Source organism: Photinus pyralis, unplaced genomic scaffold, assembly GCF_008802855.1.
Source record: "Photinus pyralis isolate 1611_PpyrPB1 unplaced genomic scaffold, Ppyr1.3 Ppyr1.4_LG2, whole genome shotgun sequence".
Lineage (NCBI taxonomy): Eukaryota > Metazoa > Arthropoda > Insecta > Coleoptera > Lampyridae > Photinus > Photinus pyralis.
The window spans coordinates 45,768,139-45,794,307 of NW_022170403.1; the positions used below are offsets into that span (position 1 = coordinate 45,768,139).

The 26,169-nt window shown below is 36.4% G+C and overlaps 2 protein-coding genes across 6 annotated transcripts in view; one reads left to right on the forward strand and one right to left on the reverse strand.

The window, feature by feature from the left end:
• Window positions 1-26,169, forward strand: part of LOC116162894 (C3 and PZP-like alpha-2-macroglobulin domain-containing protein 8) — a 239,325-nt gene that overhangs the window by 17,913 nt on the left and 195,243 nt on the right. The window lies entirely within an intron of this gene.
• Window positions 4,109-6,930, reverse strand: LOC116162895. 3 transcript variants are annotated; one of them, XM_031476658.1, is made up of 3 exons: window positions 6,769-6,930; window positions 5,122-6,497; window positions 4,109-5,056 (listed from the first exon to the last, which is right to left on the reverse strand). In XM_031476658.1, the coding sequence occupies exons 2-3, from the start codon at window positions 6,487-6,489 to the stop codon at window positions 4,430-4,432; spliced, it is 1,995 nt and encodes a 664-aa protein (XP_031332518.1). In that variant the 5' UTR covers window positions 6,490-6,497; window positions 6,769-6,930; the 3' UTR covers window positions 4,109-4,429. The 3 variants fall into 3 exon arrangements, with proteins under 3 accessions (XP_031332518.1, XP_031332515.1, XP_031332517.1); XM_031476655.1 differs by having other exon boundaries at window positions 4,109-5,059; XM_031476657.1 differs by lacking the exon at window positions 6,769-6,930 and having other exon boundaries at window positions 4,109-5,059; window positions 5,122-6,750.

Here is a 26,169-nt window from a genome sequence, read left to right on the forward strand (position 1 = left end):
AATTATTTAATACTTGGACAAAATGTGCCATTCGTCGGGCTCTTGAAACTAAAACGCGACACAAGACCAACAAAAATAGGTAGGTAATTAATTATACTTGTGGTTTTACTGTTGGCACTAAAAAAAAGCATTATGCGGGTCACTCTGTAATTGGTCGCAAGCCTGTTGAGGGCCCAGGAAAAGAGAAGGATAATAAATAAATAAATAAAAAATATGAAGAGAAATAATTAGGAGCCAGGAGATTATGACATTCAGAGCACCTTTAATAAGGAATGAGACCAGTAAAATTATGGAACCGGTGACGGATTTTAAACGACTATGAAAATGTTAGTGAATTTAGGGAAAATAGAAAAAATACAAACAAAATAGGCGTCGTAATTTAGGGCATGTGAATACGAAATTAGATGAATTAAAAGTGTTATAAATAGACGAATTAAAAGGTAAGTTTCAGGGAAGGAAACAAATAAAAGAGATTGATGTACCTACCTAATTATCACAGTTAGGGAATATTGGAAATTAATAGGGATAGGGAATCAGGATGACTCAATCGGGGAGTGAATCTTGAACTTAAAAACGGCATCTATAGTTTGCAAGGAGGAGGTAACGAAACAGCTTTTAGACTCAATTACATTGTACGCATTCGATGATTGACGATTATTTGATTCATGATATCAGTAAGCGGTTTAATGGTTGAGATCCAAATTACTTTAGTAGGGGTTACAATCAAAATTTTGCTAGAGGAGCAGCTAGGGGTTACAACCAAAATTTCAATCGAGGCAAAGGTACAAATTTAAATTGTGGTACAAGTAGGGCGAATGTAGCCTTTGTGAAATTGACACCTAGATAATGTCAATTAAGTATTTGTGTAATTGGAAATTAAGTTGACTAAGTAAAGATTAATTACTTCCTTTTGCTTGCTTCTGTTATAATAATTGCCACTTTGTATTTTAAATTTTATTAGGTATTTAATGATTCATGGAGTTCTAGTAAGAAGTTGGCTGTTAATCCCAGTCCTAGTATAGACTTTCCAAAAGATTGTCACCAGAAGAGTTTGGTAGCAAATTCAATCTCATTGCGAAGTTTGGCACTATCAAAGAGTTTTCCAAGTTGCACAATTTGGCGCATATTATACGATTATCTTGCAATTTATACAAAATCGACACGGGACAGACCTATCAAGTCCTGGACTACACTTAGTATTGCGAAGGAATCCAGACAGAGCCGTAGCCAGAGGAGTGCAAGCCCGCTCTTGGGGCCCACTTTGCCCGCTCTTAAAAGTTGCTTAAAATAACACAATGTAGCATGCTCATAAATAATCAAAATTTCTTAAAAAAAATTAACAAAACAAGAGATAGAAAAACTTCAACCATTTTAAGTGGAGAAAGATGTTTTCGGTTGAAAAATGGATTTAATAGTTTCCTAGCGTTTCTTCGAAAACGACATTTTTGGGTTTTTTGTTCAGGACTTCGCTATTTGTAGAGCTACAAGAAACTTTGACAGGGAAAATTAATCAGCATAAAATTGTGCTTAAATTTGCCTATTTAAGCTACTTTGCATCTAGTGCGGTTTACGAGATCTATGGTGACAATGAAAAAACCCACCCTGTATTATTATCATTTTATTATCTTTTTTACCACCTGCAATACGCAATACAGGCATAAGAGAGATCCGAGGAGAGATCTACAAATGACCTTCTATTGTATTTGGAGAACTTATGCATTTGTTGAAGATGACCACGATATAAAAAATTAAAGTAACCAGAATATCCAGAACCAGAATATAAATGGGCTTATTTTGTAGGTACTAATTTTAACGTTAAAAAAATTTGATGTGGCTAGCACAGATATCACCCCCACACTTGCGCATGCGCTATTCTGCCCAAAAGTAAGAGAGATATTGCATTGACCCCCACTTTTTAGACGGAAATACACGTTTTGAAGCACCAGGAATCCGAATTAAATAAAATCTCTATATTGTCGGTCCATCTGTACCTACTCTCATTTCCGGCTAAACGGCTGAACTGATTGGAACCAAATTTGGTATAGGTACATATTCCTAGACATAAAAGGGTAGAATCGCGCAGGTGTGTGGGTGGTATATGTGCTAGCCATGGTTAAATTTTTTCAGATATAATTAAACTGTATATAACAAGCTGGACTCCCAGATTCGACACTAAAAAGCGTATAAGCGGGGAGAAAACGAGTTAAACTAATTTTAATCTGGTTATAGAAACGATTTAAATGCTGACAAATTGGAATGTTAAAGTGATCTAAATGAAATATGGGTCAAACTTATAATTAATAATACCTACTTCATACATTCTTATGGTGTTATCTACTTTCAACCGAAATGATATTGACAAGTACGTTTAGTACGTAAATGCAAGTTAATTAAAAATATATAGCCTCGATTTACACCTTAAAACTCATTAATACAGTTAAAAACTGCAATAATAGAATTACCCTTGATCTAATTTTAACCAACTTATGGCCGTTTGCACCAACAAATTTAAGGGTAGCTTAAAATCCATGGCACCCATTGTCTCAATAATCGTTGCCATGGATTTTAAGCTACACTTAAGCTAAGCTCCACTTAAATTTGTCGGTGCAAACGGCCATTAAACGCGGAAATTAAATCCGCTGTCGACTCACTGGATAAAATTAACCCATTTTGTCCTGCACTAGAAATAGTCTACAAAGTCCATAGGCCAACTAAGCGAATTACCAAATTAACCAACTTCAATTTTCAAAAAGGCAGATTTTCTTAAAATGTACGTCCTTTTTCGCGATTTAATTGGAAGGAGTCTCTTATTCTGAAGACGTTCACATACTAGGTAGATGATGCAGTAACTTTAATGAAACAATAATGAACATTTTCGATTAATGTGTTCCGAAAGTTTGAAATAGGAGTGCCCATATTTGGTTTAATATAGACATTATTAAGAAAATCAAACAGAAAAATAAGTTTCGGCTATAGAGCCCATCGGAAGGCTTCATTGAAGCCAGGAAAGAACTCAAAAGAATGATCCTCTTTGCTCATAAGAAGTACATTAATCAAATTGAAATGGATATGCGGAAGAATTCCAATAAATTCTGGAACTATACGTTATACTATAAGTCGTTGAGGAAAAATAGTCAACTTCACGGAGTTTTTTTAACCAAAAACACCTCGTTAACGGACCCCAGAAGCATTGCGGACGCCTTTGCATCCTTCTTCGAGTCAGTCTACACTGTTGAGAGGAATGATGGCCTTGAAGATGACGTGGAATCGGACCTGGTGTTATCCAAATTGCCTTGATTGAATCCGAGATACTGGAAGCAATTAAAAAATTGAATCCGAAGTCGGCTATGCGCGAAAATGTAATCCCACCCTACATCCTGGATGCGCATCTTTATAGGTAACCCCCTTACTACATCCATTTAATTTAGCTTTGCAAACGTGTACATTTCCTGACGCTTGGAAAGGCACCAGAATAACACCAATTCACAAAAGTGGAAGCAAAAAACGACGATTACCAATTTAATGCAGTTTACGCATTTCTCACAGCAGCAGCCTTGGATGAGAGAGCCCAGGTGGACTGTGTTTATACAGATAGAGTGATAAAAAACTCAAAAGCACTACTATTACTAGATCGAAAAATCCCTTACTTTTTGACGATAAGATGAATGGAAAGGTCTTACTACGAGTCACCTCCGTTAAGGACCTGGGCGTGTTTTTCAATACCAACCTTAACTTTAACTTACACATTGAATACCTAACAAATAAGTGTTACACACTTCTTGGTTTCGTTATCAGGCATACACTCAATTTCACGAATATACAGACAATGCTAACCTTATATAATGCGTTTATTAGATCCAAGCTTGAGTATGCTGCATGTATCTGGTCTCCTCAAACTCTCAAATACTCAGACATGATCGAAAAAGTGCAGAAAAGTTCATCCGAGTAATGTTTTTTAGGTCAACCCAAAATTATCCACATTTGATCTCTTACGGTACCCAGCTTAATTACTTAAATAGTACTTTCGGCTTAAATATAACGAGGTTAGAAACCCGACGGTACATTGCCTCCACAATTTTTGTCTTCAAAATTTTACCAACAACTTGTATAGGGGAGAGTGGGTAGGTTTGGGACGTTTTGTGTTTGAATGGCAATTAAACCGTTCTCTTAAGTTGATATAATATGAAATTTTTGGACAGTACTCTTTGAAGTATTTAGCAGAAGTCTACTTATTCCAAGTCATTGATTTATGTTCTTAAATTATGAAAAAAAAAATATGAAAATTTATTAACAAATGTCCCAAGCCTCCTGCCAGGCAGGTGAAATGGGACACGTGGCAGGGAGAATGGGACAGGTGGGGAAATGTACAGTAGACAATAAAAAAAGTGTTCTTATTGAAGTAAATCAATGTATTATAATAATGTCGAAGTCAACGGACATTTTTAAACATGTCAAAATTTATTTCAAAAGAAAAAATGGACGAAGTCCTTTGAGTTCCACCAAAACATTGTGGGGATGGTAATTTCAATACAATGTCACTTTTAGGAATTGTGCTACTGTCTTCTTCCGTTGGGAAGACAAACTTAGATGAAGTGCCCTTTCTTCGAAGAAAGCTCACTTCCATCTCCTTACTTGCCAAGGTGTTTACTCTGGCAGCGTAGTGCACAATCTGCTTTTTACCTAGAAATTTGCATAAAACAAAATCCCCCACTGTTACACTATCAATGTCAAAGTCAAAGTCATCTTCCTTTTCAAAGTTAAGATCTTCGTCGCCAGACGAATCATGCAAATCCGGCATGCTACTCTCACTTGAACTGTCTGTATCATCAATAACAGTTTCTTTTTTTCTGTTATTAGGTAAAATACTACTACCATTTCCCAACCTTTTTTTGGTTTGCTCGATTTTTTGTTTGCATTTCTTGTTCTTCTGGAGCTCCTCTATTTCTTCCTTTTCTGGAGTATCCGTTAAGATTCGAGTTTTTCCACGTTTTCGACATTGTTTAACTTTACGAGGAGCGGCTTTCGGATAAGGCATAATATGTTCTGGTGTTAACACCTGCTGAAGAAAAATAATAGGTAGGTAATGACCTGAGCTTTTGAAAATTAGTGACATTTACTCACCTCCATACAAGTTGAGGTAGAAGTGCTGGGTATATTCATTTCACAAAACCGCGATTCATTTGAACCGCAATTGATATTGCAATGCTCTTTATCAACTGAAGTAGATTCATTTCCTTGTTCATTTTCATTAAATGGACGATCTGTTACATATGACATCAAAAAGTCGTCATTTGAAAACACACTGGGATTATAGGGCCATATGCCCGTTTTTTGAAACCCTTTTATAATATTGTCTTTTGTACAAGCACTGTTAAATGCAGATCCGCCAAGTTCAGCAATATTATATATTGTTAGAGTCTTTCCGGGGTTTGCAGTCATCCAGTTGTCACATGCTTGATTGTATCTAGCTTTCAATGGTCCATACACGCAAACATCTAGCGGTTGAAGACGGTGGCTGCAGTGTGGCGGAAAAGTTATAAGCAGCACTCCATTATCTTTGGCTTCTTGTATCACACTGATGTTCACATGACTATCGTGGTTGTCTAAAAAGAGCACCACAGGATCATCTCGGCTGCACTTAATATGTTTAATAAAATGTCTAAGAGTCAATAAAAAATTGTCTGAAGTCATCCAACCACTTTTGTGTGACAAACCGAGACTTCCAGGTGGCGCTCCGTGAAGCATGAAATCTTTAAAATTCACTCTGGGAAAGACGAAAGCCGGTGGAACTGTGTTACCCGTAGCATTAACAAAACAACATAGCGTAATTAGCTGACCGCGTTCCGCTGATGTCACTTGTCCAATTTGTTTAGCACCTTTTTCGCCAATGATTTTAGGAGGCTTATGAACCGTTGTTAAGGCTGTTTCGTCACAGTTCCATATCAAATCTGCTCTAAAGGCATGACGATCGTATAATTTTTTGACGTTAGAAAAGAAGTCTCCCACGTTCTTCTCATTGAAACTGGTAGAACGGCTTAGGCTTGTAGCTTCAGGAGCACGAATAGAAAGGGTGCGATTTCTGCGCATAAAACCAAACAACCATTCTTTTCCAGCTTCTTTCTTTTCTTCCCACTGACGAGGTAACTGAAGTTTCAATGCGATAGCATACTGATAAGCAAGTCTCTTCACCTGTTTAGTGCTTAGACCATAGTGCATTTTTGATGCGGTTTTTAAATATTGACAAATCATTTCTTCTTGTTGAGTGCTGAACACTTGCTTAACAGCGATATTGGGGTTGTACTTAAATTCAACAATGTTATGTACATGTTGTGATGCACTTACGTGACGTGCTAGTGACGATTTTGAAATATTGAACGAAATTGCTACTCGTCTTATGGAACTGCCTTTCCTAACTTCTTCTAATGCATTTCGCAATTGTTGTTCAGTAATGCGTTCTCTGTTTGTTTTACGCGCCCAAATTCTACCCATTATGGGGACTACAAAAAAAAATCATTTGTACAAACCTACATTAGAGTGGCAGGTAGAATGGGACTGTCCCATTCCTACTGAGTTGAGGTTGTCCCATTCCTCCTGCATAAGGTGTTAAAAAATTTAAATTTCCCACAATTTTATTAGAGGAATTTGCGGTTAGGAAACCTATATGCATATACAAAGAACACAACAAGCATCCCTATGAAAATAAATAAGAACTTAATAACCACACATATACGCCAAAATCATGTTTATATGTTGAGCATCAATACTTACTTTTTGATGGAAAAAAATACACAATTAACTTTTTTAGCTCGAAATAGCAGCAACACAAATGAAAGTAGCTATACACAAAACTCACTACTACAGCCACCTATTACCACACGCGGGAACATTTAGTAGTGCAGAGAGCGGTAGAAATAATGTATGTCCCATTCCACCTGCGTCCCATTCCTACCCACTCTCCCCTACTTTCGAGTGCTGCGTCACTCGCACAGGTCTTTCGATGGCGACAACTTGGATTTTTCACATCCACATTCATCCTAACACTTTAAAAGAAAAAATAGAGATAACATATCTGATGCAAGGTATTATGATAAATTGATCACTGTATTACTCCCCAAAAATCTGAAATTGAGAAAATACTGCGTTAGAGCGATCAACTGTTAGTAGCTTTCAAGAAAGCTAAAATAAATAGTTTGTATGTAAGGTGGAATTACTGCTTGGTTTATTTTTAAGGGTGTCGATGATGTGTACACTAAAAGGGAAAGTGAATGACCTAGACGAGACGTATCTGCCGGTGTAATCAAAACTTCAAATTCCAAGCCATTGGCGTGATAATTTTGCGTAACTTATATTATGTCGTAGCATGAATTTAATTAAGAGAGTTTTCGAACCAACATGGTACCGTTAACTGTACAGATCATTAAGAGCGTGATAAATAAAATAAACCAATACAGCGCACATCGCAACATAGCTGAATTAGTTAACAATAGAAACCTAGGTTACTACACTGGTAAAACTAACTACGTTGAAAGCAAATAGCTGCAACATGCAACTAATTTAGTAATTTGATTTAAAAGTAGTTAACTAGTTAATACCCAGCCCTGACAAAGAAATAGTGAGCTTATCGGGAAAATAAATTGGTAGGATTTGAACAAAGTTACGGGTCCATATTTCAGCTAAAGGAAGCCGATATCTTACTTAAACGCCATTAGAATAGCATCCTATTTTCTCCAATCATTCCAATTAAAATTTGCACAAAACATTCGTGTTTTCAATACAGAAATCATAATACCAATAACTTGCAGTAATATCGATTTATTAGCTACATAGTACAAATCACATCCGTCAAAATGCCTGAGTTACAACAACTAATCCTGGCCATTATCATTCATACCAGATTTGCCAACTTAAATCAAGATAATGGTAGAAACTTCTCCAAACTTAATAAGTTAGGAAGGTAAACGTAATACCTTTGAAATGCCTACAACTGCCATTATAATTCTATCGTTTTATTGAACATACTATTTTTAGTTGAAGCGGAGAAAAGCCCACCCTTGTACTAAATGCCTAAACTTGCTCTCCCCGGTCCCTAATCAAATTAGTAAGTGGGTATTATAATCTACGTGAACGCCTGATAGATATTACCCATATGAGCTTCATATTACGATTAAATCACAATTAGTAATCTAACAGACAAATTACATGAACTTGTGGTCTGGGACTAGCGCGTTAAATAATTGCATTAAAATGGAGGGATAGACAAGAAAATGGTTTTCAGGCACGCGTGTGTTGGTGACAGTCGCCGGCATCTGACATAATCATTAATTAATTATTTCATTATAACTAACCAATCTTTTTCCGTCGTCGGTTTACTGTAATATAATCTTCTTGTTTTCCGTTCATGATATATTTGAAATGGGTATATAATATGTAGAATAATACATCAACATATTAGACCCTTCACTCTTGTTGACTTAGGATTGTATAAGCAGCACACCTTAGTCGATTTCTATGCGGCCTACAGTACGAACTAGACGTTTTCTAACTCGATTTACTTAATATCCCTTAAGAGACGCGTTCACGTACCGAGTTTTCCCAATTCAAGTTAAGTTAGAGTTCCGACCGCGCGTTAACTATTAGAACTTATAGCTAGGCACGCGTTATGGCTAAGGTAGGTAGCCTAAGCAATTCGAACCCCCTGCAGTATTTACCGTAACCGAATGATGAATAATCATTAATTTCAAACCAATTTTAACCCCAGCGTTAGCGATAGGTACGTACATTTTAATTATGTAGGTCGACATACAATATTCATAATCTTTTTCGTAACTAATGAAGGTATATTATTCCACGTTACTTATAGGTTCATTTGGAAGTTACAAATGATGTTATTTGTGATGTACACAAAACGTGTACTTCATATAATTATATACATGTAATTGCAATGATCTCAGTCCCTACACGAAAAAATGTAGTGTATAAAGTTGCAGTGCAGCCATATACGCTGACGACGATGTAAATAAGTATATAAAATATAAATATGTTCACTTATTAGTCTTTCCATTCTTAAGCCTTTTTATATACTTTTTACGTCGACAAATTCCGTACCATAGCTAGACTCGGATAAAATCACAACAATTTCGGTTTAAAAGTACCTACCTACAGTAAGCCTCAGAATATTGAATAGGTACTTAAAAATAGAATTAGGGAAGTAGTTGACAGTTTTTTTTTAATTTTTACCAAACATACAGACGAATAAAACTTCAAATTAACCCATTAGTACCCATAGCGACATAAATGTCACACCTCACACATGCCTCTTTATAAAAATTAGTAATTATTAAATAAATAAGCACAATAGATACACTGTTTTCAAATGCGTCGGCCTTGCTAGAATCTATAATGTAAGGTAATCGATTGTTAGTTAGCTAATGATAAAGGACTTGTAGCAATAACGGCAGGTTGGTTTGAAACAGTTAATTTTTTGGTGTAGTGCTGTGCAATGTGGAACTAAAAGTATACTTATTTAACATAATCTATTCAATGAAATTAGTGACACAAACTAATTACAATCAGTACCTAAACCCTGCAGTAAACAAACACATATCATTTATCAGTTATACTTGGACGAATTGTACCATTGGATTTATGGCAATGTCTACGATTGGAACATGAAGGGGCCCCTCAACTGTGTCGTAATAAATCACCTAGACTGTACTTTCCTTAATAGATATAGTGTATAGGATTGTCTTCGACAAAAAAATCAACTAAATATTTTTAACGTGTAGGTACCTATTCTGCTTCATTCGTATCGCCTTGTCTGTTAAAAACTCTGTCTAAATTACCTAATGGCGCGAAATTTAAATTTAACTACCACATTCGTCTATAGACCATTCGCACCTTAGTATGCAGTATGGGGCTTATGGAGAAACAGTACATGCTTGCCAAACTTATTATAGGATCGATTACTGCACCGTAAAACGGTAGTTTAGACACTATTTATTACTTTTTAACCTAACCTCAGAAGTCAAAAAGGTAAATTAATAACAAGTTGTAATTGTTTGTCAAATGTGGCCGAGAACAGCTTGTATTTATTAAGTCCCCAAAAATTTACAAATGTACAGTATACATATTAGTCACTGGAATCGAATTGAAATTCATCGGAAGATGACTGCGACACTTGAATTATAAATTCTTCAACATCATCTTGAAGATAATCTGGTGCCCACATGCCATCTTCGATAGTTTTCACGTGATTGACATAATGTTGCCAATTTTGAACCGTAACTTGTGAATAACCCATTTTTATTAATTCTTCCATGTCCTTTATTTTAAATGTTTTGTTATTAATTTTGATATGATGTTTAACTTGAGCCCACACCATTTCAATGGGATTTAATTCACAATGGTATGGAGGTAAACGGAGAATCTCGTAACCTTTTTCTTGTGCAATAACATCAGCTTATTTTTGTCGTAGTGATGCCGAACATGCGCAACAGAAGCCAGTAGGTCTCGTTTTAATGGATTTTCTTCAATCGGTACATTTTTCTCACGAAGCCAATCTATAATGTGTTCTTTTCTCCACGACATTGTTGGTATCTTCTCCAACTTTCTACTGTGGTACGAGGCATTGTCAATAACAATGACTGAATTCGGTGGCACATTTGGTAGAAGCTGTTCAAAAACCACTTTTCATAAGTGTCTGCATCCATTTCGTTGTGTGCATCAGCAGTGTTCTTTTTGCAGAGAAAAGTCAGTTCCGCGCCCGGAATAAAACCATTATCATCACCACCAGCATGTACTAACGCAAAGCGAGGCCCTAGACCAGTGGGTGATTTTAAACCTGTACTGAGCCCTTTGATGAATGCCTGACGATTGCTTTCAACGGTGGTGTCATGCCACGCCCTGCTCACCGAATGACCAATGTTAACCCATGACTCATCCGTATACACAATATTTTTACCTAAAATATAAATATTATGTAACTTGCAATTAAATATAATAAAAAGATTAAGCACCTTCTTCTCTCAACTTCCTGATGCGACGTAGGTATTTATGTCTCCATCGTATAATATCATCCCGTTCAATAAGGATACTCTTGCGGCCAACCTTCTTAAATTCAAAACCCATATCTTTCAAGAGATTGAATAATGTGGTGCGTTTAAAGTTGGGTAGATCGTTATCGTCATTTACGGAAGCTAAGATGCTGTTCATAGTTGGTGGAATATTTGTAATGAAGAAGTTATGCACTTTACGTCGAATAACTGATTGCACATTTTCATCATACAAATGAAGACGATCATTGCTTTGTTTCCCTTTTCTTTGCTTGCGTTTTTTCGGGCTTGATACACCTTCGTTTCCGTCTTCCTTTTTAATGGCATAGATGCTCCGTTCAGAACAACATAAAGCTTTACTTGCTTCTTTCACAGCTGCAGTAACGTTCATCGTTCCCGAGAAATAGTTCAGCACGTTGATAATGAGGTGTTTCTCCTTCCGGCTAAAACACTCTCCTTTATGGCGTTTCACATTAGCAGATCCTGCTTCAGCTTCGGCTTCCATTTAATGGGATATTCTAAAAAGATGAAATCAAATAACGGTTCTACAAGAACACTCAAAGTTACCTTGTATATAAAGTACGAGATGGAGGAACGATTTTTAAAGCAATGAGACAATAAAATGTGTTAAATACGAAAGACAAAAACGAACCACACACGTAATGACAATACAAGAAGATTTGACGTTATATTTTGTTTTAAAGCTTAAATTCAATCATATGTAAGTTTGGCATCATTGCGGTAAGGAATAAGGATAGCGTTATTGAAGAATGACGCAAATTAGTAAAGGAGGGATATAGTCCATAAGACCCCATACTGCATACTAAGGTGCGAATGCTCTATATCCTGATTCATATGTGAAGACACAGTTTGTAAGGAATTTGTGTTATTTGATGTTCATCAACGTTTTTTACCGCGTAACGGTCATTCGGTAAACTTGTGTTGACTATATACAGGGTGATTCCTATAGTACCTGCCACCGTTTGGGAGCGTATAGGGGGTGCCTAGGGGAGTATTTTGATATAGGACACTTGGGGTCGGAAATGGGGTCGGAAATCTGAAATAAGGGCGCCAGAACCAAATTTATCTTCTGGAATTTCACGCCTGTATGTAGGCAACCCAACCGACCGACGTTTCGCGCGGAGCGATGCAGAGCGAGTAAGCGCGAGGAAGCGACATGGGAGGGAAGGAAGGAAAACGACAGTCAAAAGCAATAACGTTTACAAGTGTTCAACGTGGCCACCGTTGTTCTCAATGCACTTCCTACATCTAGCCAACTATTATTATACTATTGCCATAGTGTTTATTCACTTGATACGCGTCGTTGCAGACGGGATTTCGTGGGTTTAAACAAAATTCTGATCAAGTGTCAGTCACACATCGCCGCCTGAGATCGCTCCGTGTGCACCGCCGGCCGGTTGGGTTGCCTACCTACAGGCGCGAAATTCCAGAAGGTAAATTTGGCTCTGGCACCCTTAATTTAGATTTCCGACCCCAAGTGTCCTATATCAAAATACTCCCCTACGCACCACCTACACGCTCCCAAACGGTGGCAGGTACTATAGGAATCACCCTGTATTTACCTTTAAATTTGGGTAACAATTTCATTTTATACCTGGTGTTACAACACTATTTTTGATCATCACAAAATCTCCTTCATAAACACGACGAATCTGATGTCTTATATTAAAGGATTTCTCATTACATTCCTGAATTTTACAAATGTTTGAAAGAGCTTGCTCCCTAACAGTCAATAAATCAACAGGCTTTTGGGGTTGTGAATCCAAAAATTGTTTCAAAATGTCATTAATTCTCCCATGTTGTGATACGTGTTTAATACTGACCTTGTTTATAAAATCTCTCATTGAATAGTTACGGAGAATTTTTATCCGCGCCCGCGGACCTCGACGACGTTGCTTCCCAGCCGCTCAGGAAAATTTCCCAGTGGCGAAATTCTCAGAATTGACCGAAATCGTCTCAAAAAGGTCCAATAAAAATTTCATCGAAATTAAAAATATAAACTTCCGGTATCACATTCTGACGCCACACGGCATGCCAGATTTCATAAGTTGTCATTTAAATATTTATATTGAATCGCGAATTTCTCCATTTTTTGTATATCAACCACATGCATATTTTATGTAGTTGTACAACAAATTGATTGCTCTTTTCAAATATCTTAAAAAACATAGGCATTGTAATTGAAAAATAAAATTTAGGTACATTGATTTCCGGTTAAACCAGAAGTGGTGCCGGAAGTTTCAATATGTGATCGGATATTTCGTAATGTCACATATAAAATTATATTTGAGAAAAGGTGTCCCTCTTGTCTCGAACGCACTATATAATATATATGTAGTATAATTCCTTATTTTTACCAAATTCTCATGGTCCACATAGTGATCAATATGAATGGTAGGTATTAAAGGAAGTTTGTCCCTTTGAATGCTATGCAAAACAAAGCATCTTCAAGCTTCCCAGAATGGAGTAAGGACGGTGTATAATTTCATAATTGTAATTCTCTAACAACGAAGCTCATCCCATAATACGAGGGTATCTTTCTTTCTTACTCATTGTAAGATGAATACCATAAAGAAGGTGTGGTAAAGGGGATCAGAACAAGGACATTTTTCAAATAAACCGAGGGTCCAACGTGCTTCGTTCGAGCGCCATCCTAAAAAAAAGTGGTGAAATTTGCATTTCTTCTTTAATTTTTTTCTCAGCAACCATAAGAGTTACAAAAACTGGTGGCACGCCTTTAAATAGGTTTTTGGGTATGCCGTTTCCGATTTTACAATTTTTTTTTTCAAAATTCAGACCACGAAAGGGTGCGCCTCCAAAATGGGAGTGACAAAAAAATTCTGATTTCGACGAAATTTGGCTTTTGAATATGAAAATCGCTAGTCTGAAATTAGTTTTTGAAAACTCAAAAAATAATTTCCACTCCAATTTTTGAGAGGACAATGAAAATGGAGGGAGTATACTTGATAAGTTTAGGAATATAATGACATACTCAATCACATCTGCTTGCTGGTTAACCAATTATGAACAAACAACATCTTCACCGTCAGAAAAGGTTGGTAACAAAGTCACAATCTCTTTATTGGAATACTTAAGTTCCTGTGCTTTCTACTGTGTCAAACGCTGTCTTTAGATCCGTCGTCATTATCGTGGTTCTCCTATAATCTTCCATACAGTCCTTGGCACCTCTTTCGCAATCGGCACTATTACCCCTTCCTTCCATTCTTCCAATAGTCCTTCTTTCCACAACTTGTTTATTAGTTTCCTCAGTTTCTCCTTAAAATACGATCGGTCACGAAAATTCATGCTTCATTTCTTATTTCGTCTCTCCATGCCGCCTACCCCTTCCCCCAGCCTTTTTAATTGTTGCTCGATCTCTTCTCATGATATCTCGTCTCCTTCTACCTCCTCTGTTCCTTCATTCTCTATATCACACGCTTTCTAATGCTGTACCTTCATAGTGCTGCTTATAGTCCTCTATTTGTGTTTCTCTCCCACTAAATGCGATTTTCCGTTTTTTTGTGTTTATCAACTTCCAAAAGTTTGTCTCTGTTTTTATTTCCTTGATCTTCATATTCTTTCTGTTTCTTCATCTTTTTTTCCTTACATACTCTTTTGTATTTGTTCTCAGTCCTCTTACTTCCTCTGTCTCTTTCTCTCTCCATCATTGTTCTGTATCTATTTCTCTCTTCTGTACACTCCCAGTTCCACCACTCCTTCCTTTTATCTCTCCCTTCCTCTTCCTTTACCTATTCCCATGGTGTTGCCTTTTTAATACTCTATGATTTTCCACTCCTCCTGTTCATTCTATGATTCTGCACCGTGTCTCTTGGCCACATCATCTTTGAATCTTTCATTTTCTTGTTCTTTTTATCTTCTCTAGTTAGCCTTATTTTCATCGGTTGGTAATCCTATTCTAGCCTTGTTCCTATTTTGAAACTTTCCATTGCTTCCAAAATTGTTCCGCTCGCCACCTTGCGATAACCTAAATAGGTGAAGTTTAAACGTTACCTACCACGTGGTGGTGACCTTGGAACGAAGGCCAAGAAAAGCTCAAGGATTGCTCTCCCCCACTTCATTGTCTGATATATTTCTTTTTCAAGCTGACTAGTAGCAAGTTTTAATTACCCTCATTTTCTGAGGCAGCATTTCTTGTTTAAAGTCATCAGATGTTAATTTTTTGTAGTGTCATGTTTCATTTTCAAGGTTATCAGAAGTTAGTGGCCCTATTTTTCTGTGGTGTCAGTTTTCAAGGGGTGGTTGAGCTTTGAACTCGAGCAATCTTTGAGATTGGCCTACTTTTCAAGGTCACAAACGTTCCAAGGTCAACATGCTTGTGAGAATGGTCAAATGTCCTTGAGATTCATCTTGACCTAATTTCCTAGGTCACCGCCACATGGTAGGTTACTTAAACTTCACCTTGCATACTTTCCAAAGTCACCTCAAGGGGGCGACCTTGAACGGGTCCAGGTTCCCTCCTGCTACGCTACTAAGATGTCAATAAATGATTAATGACATGCTCCAATTTAGTTGGGTAGAACATTGGGTGAAAGTTTTATAATAAATGAGTAAGTTTACAAAACAAGTTACTTACCTTATTATCTCATTTGAGACTTTGCTTCGTTTCATGGATTAAACCATCCTCCAAACCTTTATTAAACAAAAACTTATTTTTAAAACGGACTGAAAACTTTGCAGGCCAAGGAATTGGTTACACAGGCTAATGCACCGCGGTGTTTCGAAATTAACACCAATTAGTGAACGAGGGGAATAATGGAAAACTAAGGTTACAATAATGTTTATTGTGAACAACTACCAAACTCATTTATTATCTTAGAAGAAGACTGTTTAGGAAAGGTGTAAGTAGTATAGAGTTTTTGCATTGAGATACATTGAACGGAAGAATTATAACAACATGGATACGTCAAATTTATTTCACACCAAATAAATGTCTAGTTTAGGGACCAATAGTAAATTAAATATTGCTTCAACTACACCAGCGGAAAATTGTATCGAGATGGGTACATTCTGTAGGCAAATTTGTATACTATTTCATTACATACAATAAGAGAGATACCAACCTATGTATACCCTCTCTCCAATATCAAATCGGCTAGTTTTTGTCAAAACATTTAGTTTGACGAGTTTTAGAGAGGGGAGATTTTCGTATTGAAGAAGGTATGTATGTTACAGTAAATACAAATGATGCAACCCAAGTACAACATTAATTATAAATTTTCCCCATCTCGAAGTTTTCAATATGGTAATTTCTTTCTCCCTCGTTTCCTTTCGAACTTGTCCGAATTTAAAAATGACATTCATTTACATACGTCTTCTTAATGCTCCTTAACCACACTGAGGAGATTGATGGTAGGAGCACATTAAAAAATTTTGTCTATGATTTGCCTTACCCTATGAACGAAGCTAGCCATCAAACATTTAGTTGCACATTTAACATAATTTGAAACGACTGATCAATCAATTCTAATCAAACAGTGTAAGTCAGTCAATTCCGTATCTATGCTTAACTAATCGGAATAGCACATTTCAAACTGTACTAATTATAAATAAGGGGTTTGAAACTATTAAAGCGAGGGAACATATGAAAATTGGCAAACTTTCCAAAATATTAACACGTATCACTAACCTTATACCATCACGTTTCTAATCTCAGTCATTGAATAAAAATTAATTTTTTATTCAATGTCTCAGTTAAGTATGCTAGTTTCCAACTGGACACACGTTACATGAAGATAATTGGTTTATAAAGGGGATAGTGTCAGTATGGTATCGTATTACAGGGGTGTTAAAGAGTTTAACGGGTTCTACAAGTAACCAATTCAAACGACGCTCCAGGAAACTGATTGCAAGTGATGTCTTGTTTACATAACGAGTCTGCGGTTACTAATTAACGCCTGCTGCCAGTGGCGTGCGGGTAATTCCATTTACGAGTTTCGTGTACTGTTTTTAATTGGTCGAAATCGGAACGTTCCGTAGTTCAGCATTCTAAATTTGATTGATATTCGTACGTAATTGATGACCCATTCGCAGATTAATTGCGAGATACATTTTTTTATGAAATTAATTTTAGTTTATTAAATGTTACCTACAGTCCATTTACAAATTTTTGTTTAAATGTTAATGAGTAAATGGCATCTAATTACAGAAATGTTTCTGAATTTGTTAGTATACTTGTATGCTGAGGATATTACGGTACAACGAATTCTATGATGAACTTGCTCAAGTAGAAGTGGATTTTGGGCCTAGGCTGAGTAGGCAAGAAGCGGGAACAGCAATTTTATCACCTTTGGCAAATAATAGTATTCATAATAATAATTCGGAAGGACTTGTCTCATGTATAATCTGTGTAACATTGGCCAAAGAGGATAGCATAGATAGGCATCAAATACTTACACTTGCCTTTTTTTAAGTGAATTCAAAAGTTCTTTAGAACAATAATTAACTGACCGACGGCTAGCTCTATATGAAATCATTTTTTAGTATCTGGTATCACTCTGAATGAAAAAACTGCTCCTTTCCATTTTTACTTAAAACTTTTCCCGGTTAGCAAACACTAAACATTCAAACGAATTGGAAAATTCGAAACCGTTAGTGAGTTATCGTGTCCACCCACAGACAGACGGACGACCGGATTGGCGGACGGACGGACAAAAAGTCCAAAATCATAAACTCGCTTTTTGTCGCTCGTTAGATGAACATTTTTCCTATGTTATATCATTATTCATTTGCTTAGCTGTATACTTACTTTTTTTCCGAATGTTTCATGAAGAATACGACTCATACAACATATATTCCACCATGTGTTTTTTTTATTATTTAATAATTTGCTTCATGGCGTATGGTGAATAAAAAGAACAAGAAAGTTTGGCGCATTCCAAATTTCTTCTGGATGCAAAGATACGCACCAACCTAAACAGAAGTAATTCCGAACGCGTTTCGAGAGGAAATCATTTATTTACCTCTAGGCTCATTACTTTAGAACGAGTAGACTTAGAGTTTTTGATCGGTTCCGCCTAAAGCAAGTGTAATGTTTCGTAAGTTTTGACAGGTTGATAATGTTAATGACGTTTACAGGAGAGTTTACTTGCAATTGAGTGCAGATCGTGTTCCATCGGGCGCTAGGTACGCGATTTACATGGCGAACGTCTATGATGTGCTAAGACAGCTATCTATTCTAAGCCTAATTTGGCGTTTGCTAAGATATTTAATCGAAATAAAACAATGTTTTAGCAGAACTGTTATTTCCTCAAGCTAATAGATACGCCAACCCGCCTGAGTACAGTCAATCGATCATTTTTGTTACACCCTTCATAAACGCATGCAAAAACGCAGTGCTTAATTTTTTCAGAATTGAATCAACAAAGTGGAAACTGTTCTGACGATTAAATTAAATTGACTAATTCCAATAGCAGATATCAGATGCTCCGGAATGACATTGTGATAAAAACAATACTCCTGTTTATTTAGGAAAAGCTATTAATTTACTACATCTGTGACCAGGAAATTGAAGTGCTACACAGTAAACTACAAAAGCTTCCGGTAACAGTATATGATGCCGGAAATTGATCAAAGCTATTACTATCAATCAGATACAATCATGTCTCCAGAGAATATCCGAGAGTGTATTAAATGAAAGTTCCATTTGTCCTCCAAAAAGTACTTGTAAGTGATACATTGACTCAATTAATTATAATTTTAGCAACCACTTGAGTAGCAATATAACTAGTCGTAACCGGAGCTTTTTTTGTCTGCCAGTTTCCAATCGAAAGAACTTTTGAGAGATAAAAGAGGCTAATATGCATACCAGACTTTTCCTAATTCCGAAATTACTGTCCTCAAATCCTTTGCAACAAAAGGATTTATAAACGGAGGACAATAAAGAACTACAGTTTCTCATTAAGGCAACTACCGTGCTTTTAACGACCTTCTCCGCACTTTAATTTAAATTACATTAGTGGAATTGGAAAGAAATACCAGATAAGGATTTGGGTTTTAAAGTTAAAAATAAATTAAATGGAATTGCTTACCTTTTAGTTGGGTCATTTTGTTTTACCTACCTATTTAATTTAAATTCCCAAGACGTTTTCGTTTCTCATAAAAAAAGGACACGGAGTGGTTTATAAAATTATGGGCGCGCTTTTCATTTTAACTTTTGCATTTACATTTCTTTTTAATTCGGCTTCGTTAATAAAACAGTTACGAAATTAAAATCGCCTGCCAATTAAAATTTCAAATTGCGTTTTGCGACGGCTAAAATTTTCAATTAGCCAAAAACCAGAACACGCACTCTCCGTAACACCACTTTGTATGTATAACAAAGAGAAATCTAATATTTCTTTCACGTTCATTACTTACTATTGCTTTTTCACTCAATTTTCAGCTAGAACTGTAACTGCAGAATATATGAAGCGATTTTGATCATAATCGGCATATAGGTACCTACTAGAGAAAATAGTTAAAAAATTTTCATTGAAAAGAAGGGAAATTCTTATGAGACGCGAAGTTCTTCATTTTGAGGTCAATCTCTACTACCCTAAGGTAAAGCAAGCCTCGAGCAAGCACTGACTGAGGAAATGATGTTAAGTGAATACATACAGGTGCAGGTGTAGGCACAGATCTAAATCTGTGGTGTAGGAGTCATCATGGTACAACCTGTTGACAATGCACACTTTAATCTTCGTGGATGGCAGTATACCTACCTGCCAGCCTGCGGTGAATGAATCAGACACTAACTGCGTATCAGTTCTTGGTTTATTGTGGAACGAAAATGATGACTCCGAAAGAGTGTCTTAAGGATATAGAAAAACTTGCTTCGGAATCTATTATAAGAAGGAAAATGTAACCGATGGCTCAAAAAATCTTCCATTGCATTGGATTCACCAGCCCGGTCACTCTAATGCCAAAGCTTTGCGAGAAGCCAACGATGGTCAGGTGTTCATTAGGATTTTACCACCACGTAATAGGGTTGCACCATTAAAAAAATTAACCATTCCAAGATTGGAGCTGATGAAAGTAGTAATCGGTGTTCGGCTGTACCAATCGGTAAAAGATGGTCTGAAGAACAAGTATTCGAACAGTATTGGAGCGACTCCACGACAGTCCTTTCGTGGATAAAGCGAGACGACCGGTGGAGCGTGTTTGTAAGCAACAGCGTAACGGAGATTCGTCGCTAGTTGACTAGTTGACGTCACATGTCAGGTCATGAGAATACAGCCGATCTTGCATCTAAGGGAAGTACAGCCGGGAAATTACTTCATTTTCGTGGTTGAGAGGGTCGTCAGTGTCTGTCCCAGCAGTGCAATGAAGAAGAAGTCAACCACGAAAGAAAAGCTTCAGTGAAAACGACGATGACTGACATACGAGAGAGACTCTAAAGAATTGCATCTTATTCACTTCTCGTAATATGAAAAAACGAGAAGGATGATCTCTTGGATGCTTTGCTTCATATTTAACAGTTGTACCAAAGATATTACTCTGAAGCATCGGGGAGAGCTGACGAGAGTCGAAAGTATTATATCCGAAAAGTTCGTTTGAATCGTTTAGTGGGAAAAATGAACAGAAAGTCAGTTCATTGGCACCATTCGAAGACAAATGTAGTGTATTGCGACTGAAGATTCGTGTTTCGGAACGCGAAGATACAGTGGAATTTCGTTATCCTGTAGTACTCCCAGCAAAGGATCCTGTATTCGATGCTCAGGTGAAAAACTGCCACGTGGGAACGCAAGGACTGTTGGGAATTTTTCGTGAAAGTTTTTGGATTATAGGAGGACCACACAATAAAAAGTCCGTTTGTGCAAGGTAACCGAGTGAAGAAGGCTACAGCTTTTGAAACCACTGGTACTGATTTCGCCGGTCCATTGTACCTTCGTGGTGAAGAAAAAGCTTGGATATGAATCTTCACTTGTGCTGAGCGATTAATTTCCAAATTCATGATGGGCAGGCCCAAGATAATGTACAGTAACAATGCCACGAAGTTTGTCGGTACTCTGAAGAAGTGGGATGTAATTCAAAATTAGTCAAATCTTAAAGGGCACTTGTCGGTTTAACACGAGTTAAAATGACACATCAGGTCTACCGACACATCTCTGTGTTATGAAACTAAATTGGAGGGTTTCTATACTCAAATCGGAACACACTATCTTACAAGAAGAAGACTTTTATCTATCAAATCCAATTCGAGTGGGTTTTTTTAATAGAAAATTTGCTGCAATTCAAAAAAGGCTTCAAATGCACTTAGGTTGATCTCTTTAAGAACTAAGTATACTGTAACGTGATTTATAAATTCGGGTTCGATTTATATCAATATTTATTAAACAAAACTAAAACACTATAAAAACCGTACAATTTATATCGATTATTTATATCACACACACTTCGCAATTTATATTTCCGCGCTCGATGTTTCGTCCGTACTCGTTCGGTAGTAGACTGCCGCGATGTTCGGTGCGCAACCATTTATACACGCAAGCAATGTAAGTCTAGTACATTCTCGAATAATCGCGCGCGTAGAAAATTCCAGAGCGCCAAAGGCGACGTCATGTCTGGAGCATTTCCGTTACAATACTCCATATAAGACAGTCGTTTTGCAGGGGACGGTATTGATACAAAATTAGGATGGAGACAACTCTCCTTAAGTGACTGGAAAAAATAGGCACTGCAACTTGGAACTTTGTCGCTGGGACAACTTCTTCGATGAATTTTCAAATGGTGCAAATGTACTCTGAGTGTTGATTTTTAACGGTGAATCCTGGCATTTAACAGTTACGAGCAAGACACAATTTTATGTTCACGAAGAGGTTTAATGTTAATAAGTGTTATAGGCAATCGAAACGTTCTTTTTTATCTTTATCGACGAAGTACTCCATTTGTTTTGAGTGTTATAAGGTAAGTACCTACATAAGAATGAGACTCAACAATTTTATTCAATATAGGCCATATCAAATAAAATTTTTGATTCTCATTCTTATGTGCCGTTCTTTTTTATATTATCCCACATGGGAGAAATATTCAGTATCTTAACAAATTTACCTTTTTTAGGACTACGAAGATAAAAGTTCAATCGCCTCTTTGGTTTCACGCGCAGCAATCAACTGAAGCTGAATTCTTCAAAATAGCTATTTATGATAACGAAAATGTCTTGTAGTGCTTTTAGTTTTCCTCGAGTCTCCTTTTTGCAACGGAAATGTGAATACACCGCTTATTCGGTGATTTGGAGTAGATGGTACCTATTTTGGCTTTAGTTACTACACGGTCTCGTATCCACACATCCGAAACCCATGAAAACAATGCTCTACAGAAATTAAAAGATGCAAAGAGGACAATCTTCAATTCCACCAAATGCTTACAGATTTATTCTTACAATTCCATTAGTCAAATAATTTATTAAAAAATCAGTGCTCTAAATTACGACACTGTAATTTTTTTAGGACATGTAATGCACTAACTGTCCTAGCCCTTGAATCTTCAAAAAAATTCATACTGAAAGTGAATAATACAAATAATCCGATGAAAGGGTATAAGAATTTAAAGGTAAAGAATAGGAAAAATATACAAAGAAAAAGAAATGGAAGAGAGATCGAAGCTGAAGAATCCGTGACGTCGGTATTCGAAGTGTCTGAAGAATGGCAGGAAATTCAATAACCATAAAAACGAATCTAAAGAATTTAAAGAGTTATAAACCTTAACAACCCGAGCGATCTGAAGAAACTAACTAATTTTAAGAATCTCAAAGATCTATGGAATGCGAAGAGGGAAGGAACAGAAAAATTCAAAAAATCTGATCCATTTCAAGAATTTGAAGAAACTAAGGAAGCAAAGATAAGGAATTTAAAGAATAGAAAGAATTGTATGAAGAAGAAACAATTGATTGCACAATAATAGACAATAACACTAGTTCAGCAGGGTGAGGTATCTCACACAAGCAAACACGAAATGTTTTCTTCATAATTTCCAAGATTTTATAAAGTTTGAAAACTGACTTATTCCAGATTGTGTTCGCATGGAATTTATCATTATCACTAGTAAGAACATGCAGTGAATTTCTAACGCTAGTTACAACATGTACTGTACGCTTATTTTATTAATATCTTTGTCAGGAAAGATTAGCCCTACGTTAAAAGTTTCTTATTTCATCTTAGGTTAAACATAGACAATTTTCTTTATGGTTTAAACCATCGCGTACTGAACTGTATGATTCAGAAGAACTAGAATATGATGATCGTGGGTGTCAACAATTTTGCCTAATCCTAAAACAAATAAAAAAAGAGAGCTTTTATAGTTATTAATGATAGGTAGAAGTTTATCAATTTTGCGGTGAAAAATAGTAAATTATCACTTGCGTGCCTTTATGAATTCATAATAACACTAGTGCTATGAAAGCCGTAATGACATTCAAGTGGCTAAATCTGTCATAATGACACCGTCGTAGATTAATATCATAATTAAATTACAAATAAAATCGTAAGCCACGTTAACATGATCTTGGATATAATTAGATATGCGCACATTTTTAATTAAAGAATGTGGTTAATTGTAAAGATTTTTTTCATATCAGAAGATTACACAAACGAGTGCTACCTGAAAATAGAAAGACCACCATTTTAACATGCCTTCATTAACCTACTTTTATGCTGTTACGCGAAACGCCTGAAATGATCTAAATAAAAAATGTAGTATACAGGAAGGATCGAAGCATACTGAAGTCAAGCAAGATTCATTAAGATAAAATAATGAAGTGAAAATCATTTGCATTCATTAATAATGTAGAAAATGGGAGATTTTTCAAAAATAATGCGCGTTAAATTGGGACTATTTACCTACATTTACACAATAATTTTTTTATTATGGACGACTACTAATCGGAGTAAAATGTAGAGTCCGCTGGCTTTAAACGGTTATAAAAAAAAAACTACCCAACCGATTTTTATCAAATAAAGCGTAATATAATCGTCAACTATTTCTACGTTTCCGTACGTAATGTCATATTTCTTGTTAAATTTGGGAAAATGTGATAGTGAAATATGTACGGGTAAGCGCGCTTTTTCAATGAAAGTATACGAACTCAGAACTTTAGGATTTAATTACAAAAAAAGTATTCACTCAAATGGGATAATGTTTACGTATGTGATAGAATACACCTTTAACTATACGTCGATACATTTTTATGCATTTCTGTATAATTACGCAAACGTTACAGCGATAAAATGACAGACGCGTTTATTCGCTTATTATAAGATACACTTTAAAAAGTTTTGTTCATATCGATAAAGGACAATTACAAATGATATGATCACGGAATAGAATCAATGACAAAAAAATGTGAAGGGCTGCAGGAATTAATATATTTTGAGCGAAAGAGATAAACGCAACACCTCGAGCGGAGTTGGGGGGAAGGTCATTTAATCGCAAAGTTGTACCTTGCAGCAACGTTTCGTATAAAGCGGCACACACGCTAAGTACACGGTTAAGTAATATAGCATGAAATTGTTATTTTGTATTAATCAGTCAACTCATATACATTAATTATCATCATTATCGCTATGTTCTTCGAGATCATCTTCATCAAAGTCGATAACTGCGTCATCACTATCCTCGTCGTTGAGATTTATTACCAAAGGTTCTATGGCGACATCTATTAAATTCTCTTTTTCTCGGTACATATCTTCTACTTTCTTGGCATGGTGAACACAATTAGCCCAAACGCTTTTTGGCACATCTTCCAATGTTGCTTTGCAGAGGTCTAATACGTCTTTAATTTTGAATGTTGTGTTTAGCTTTGCAACTTTATTTTTGACATACGCCTATATCAATTCAATGGGGTTGAACTCACAATTGGCTACTGGAAGCCATAAAAGCTTCACTTTATCCTGTCGAACATCGTTTACCACTTTCTCCAGAAAATACTGTTTTTTGTAATTGTACATGCGAGATAATTGCAAAAGTGAAGGCCTTGTCATTTGATCGAATGTATCGAAGTGTTCTGGTACCTGAACTTTTCGCTTATTTAACCATTCAATTATGTCTGCTTTTCTCCATGCAGTTGTTGGGTTTCGAAATTCAGGATTCAACATTGTATGGTAAGGAGCTTGATCAAGTACAATAACTGACTTATCGGGAATCACCCCCAAGACATATCGTAACCATTCCTCAAAATGCTGTTTATTCATTTCGTCATGATAATCTGCTGACCCTTTCTTCCCAATGAAGCATTTGCTACATCCTGGTAAAAAACCGTTTTCGTTGCCGATGTCAAATATAATGATCCGTTGCCCAGCTCCAGAAGGTCGTTTGATTCCACCCCTTCACCCATTGATTTCTTGAATGGTTCCTCGATATTGGTCAAAGCTGTCGCGGTTTTCCGGGGTTATATATTCCACCCAACCAAATTTTTTTGAATGGTTTGCGCCACACCATGTTTCGTCTGTAAAAAATAGACTCCAACCCGTTTCTCTATATCTTTTGATGGCGTATAGATATTCGGCTCTTTTAGCAGCTATTGCATTCACTTCCATTAAAATAGGCCTGTTCTCCAATTTGCGATAGATAAAATTTATATCTTTTACCCATTTTTTACTGTGGTGCTGCGCACTTGCGGAAAATCTGGACACTCGTCTTTCAGTCGTTGATAGAGTTCGGCTATGGTTGGAAACCGTTTTTCCATATAAAAATTTAATATTTGTCGTCTTATAACGCCCTTCATAAAATCATCGATCTCTATTTTAGGTCTACCACTTTTTGGTTTTGGTCCTGAAACTATACCACTGATACTTGCTTCATTGGACACCCTTGAACTGTTTTTTCGCTAATTCCCAAGCATTGCGCAGTTCGTTTTGTTACTTGATTGAGCCGAACTCGATCTACACCATTCATTTTTTCTTCTTCGAAGAACCTTTTTACCTTCACAACAATCTCTTTAAACTCCACGGACACATAACGAGGCATTTTATTATTTATTATAGATATAGTGGTACGTCGTGACAACTAAACTGTTAATGTAGTTCTGGATGAGCAATGGGCCTTTATATATTTGAATGTAAGAAAATATTATGAACCACAATCCATTTTTCTGGTTTTGAAT

Coding starts and splice junctions, on each gene's coding strand:
- LOC116162895 (XM_031476655.1), bottom strand. CDS start 6,489: ATGGGTAGAATTTGGGCGCGTAAAACAAACAGAGAACGCATTACTGAA. Junction 5,060..5,121: donor CTACCTCAACTTGTATGGAG/GTGAGTAAATGT, acceptor ATTTTTCTTCAG/CAGGTGTTAACACCAGAACA.